This window comes from Caenorhabditis briggsae (genome assembly GCF_000004555.2).
Source record: "Caenorhabditis briggsae AF16 supercontig from assembly CB4, cb25.NA_411, whole genome shotgun sequence".
NCBI lineage: Eukaryota > Metazoa > Nematoda > Chromadorea > Rhabditida > Rhabditidae > Caenorhabditis > Caenorhabditis briggsae.
Genome location: NW_025543299.1, coordinates 1 through 2,011, shown reverse-complemented (window position 1 = coordinate 2,011; position 2,011 = coordinate 1). Strand labels below are relative to the sequence as shown.

The following is a 2,011-nucleotide window of genomic DNA, read 5'->3' as shown; positions in this document are numbered from 1 at the left end:
TGTGGGTTGTGTTGCCGGCTCGGGTGTATTGGGGTGGAAATTCGAGATTCGCCATGGTTCTAACCTGAAAAACTAAGATTTTTTTGTTAAAAAAGCTGAAAAATGCAGGAAAAGTCGAGAAAAATGGAGAAAAACGGGTGAAAATGAGGAATAATTTGGGGCTTTTTTTTCATGTCTCTCATGTCGATTTACGGGGCGCTAAACTAGGCGCGCTAGCGGGATAGCGGAGTGTCGCAATGGGATTTTTTTTGTTGATTTTTCGAGGTGAAAAATTGATAAAAGCCGTAAAGTGAGGAAGAATTTCAAACAAACGAAATAGCAATGATAGATACATTTTCAGTGTGTTTTTATAGCCATGTTTCAGAAAAAAACGCCGGGAAGAGAGGTCAAATAGCTGAAATTTTGTACAAAAATCGCTGAAAAAAGCTGCGGATTTTTTGGCCAGAAACAATTTTTTTTTTTTTTAATAAAATTCAAAATTTCATTTCTTTTTTTGCCTGAAATTTGGCTTAAAAATAGCAGTTTTCCAAAGAAATTTCAGATAGTTTTATTTTTTGTTTTGGCTGGAATTTGGCCGAAAAAAATCGTTGAAAAAAAGCGGATTTTTTAAAGCCAAAAGAACCTTTTCAAAATCTGAAAACTTCAATTTTTTTTTGACTGAAAATGCACGTTTGAGCTCAAAAAATAGATAAATCTAGGGTTTTTTAAACCCAAAAAGATTTCGAAAACTAAAAAAAAAAAAGAATAAGATACTGTATTTTTAATCGATTCACAGAAATTAGATATGGATATTTAAGGCTGAACAATGAAATTTCGAGATCAATATGAAAAAAAATTGAGATAATCGAGGTAAAATGAGAATCATAATTGGAAAATAAGGGGAAAAAAAACAAAATATTTGACATGAAAATGGTGAAAAATGAGGTAATTTCAGTTAGAAAATGAGATAAAAATTGGAAAAAAAGCAACAAAAAAAAAGGGAATTTTTGTCTGAAAATCATGAAATTTTAAGATTTTTTCGCTGAAAATCAGAGAAATCAAGAGATTTCGAGCTGAAAATAGCCTCAAAGGCTCTGGAAAATTCGAAAATTCCCGTATAAAAATTTCTGATTTTCCAGAAGAAGGGAAAAAAAGTGGGGAGTCTAAACGACAGCTGTAGTGTTCGCGTAGAGTAAGGAAGACAATTCGAAGGGGAAATCTTGTGTGGTCCCGCGGCGCGGTAGACCTGGAAGACAAAATTTGATGTTTTGAGAAAATTTTCAGTCTGAAAATCCAGTATTTTATTTGATTTTTTGAGAAAATTACGGACATCCAGACATTCGGACACACAGAGTGCGTCCAAAATATTCCAAAGCCAAGCCCACTTGGCAAGAAGTGGGCGGAGCTTGAGGAACATAAGCCACGCCCACTTTGTTTAGAAATCCAGGAAAGTGGGCGGAGCTTCAGGAAACCTAAACCACGCCTACAGTAGGCGGCCTACTTTCAAAAGTGGATGTGACTCTAGGAACTTAAGCCACGCCCACTTTGGTAAGCTGCCCAGGAAAGTGGGCGGAGCTTTAGGAAGCATTTTAAAACTAGTTTTAGCCAAAAAATCGTCAACAATGAGCTCATTTTAAGCTAAAATCTCTGAGCCATTTTGAGCTCAAAAAGGGCTACAATGAGCTAAAAATACCCATGGCCGAGATTTAGGATATTCTAGGCCACCAAGACATTTTTTGCGAAATTTAAGTCATTTTTAATGGAAAACTTCGCTCAAAATGACCGAAAAATGCTCATGGCCTAACTTTTCCGAGTTTTCTTGGCCATTTTTTTTCTTAATTTTCATCGAAATTTTCGAATTTTTTTGGTTGAAAATGCTCATTTTGGGTCAATTTTTCTCGATTTTCGGCACAAATTCCATGAATTTCAACCTTAAAATAAACAAAAACTCACCCGAAACCCTCGTATCGATGCCACAGACGACTTTCGCATTGTGAATCAAGCCGCGGGCGATTTTCGACTGTGAACTTCG

General features: G+C 35.9%; 1 protein-coding gene across 1 annotated transcript; it reads right to left on the bottom strand.

Annotated features, from left to right (window-relative positions):
* Positions 1–997: 997 nt before the first annotated feature.
* CBG25087 lies at positions 998–1,971 on the bottom strand (the record flags this gene model as incomplete). The annotated part of the gene is made up of 2 exons (XM_002648654.1): positions 998–1,264; positions 1,933–1,971. 2 exons carry the CDS (start codon positions 1,969–1,971, stop codon positions 998–1,000), a joined length of 306 nt encoding a protein of 101 aa, XP_002648700.1.
* Positions 1,972–2,011: the final 40 nt, after the last annotated feature.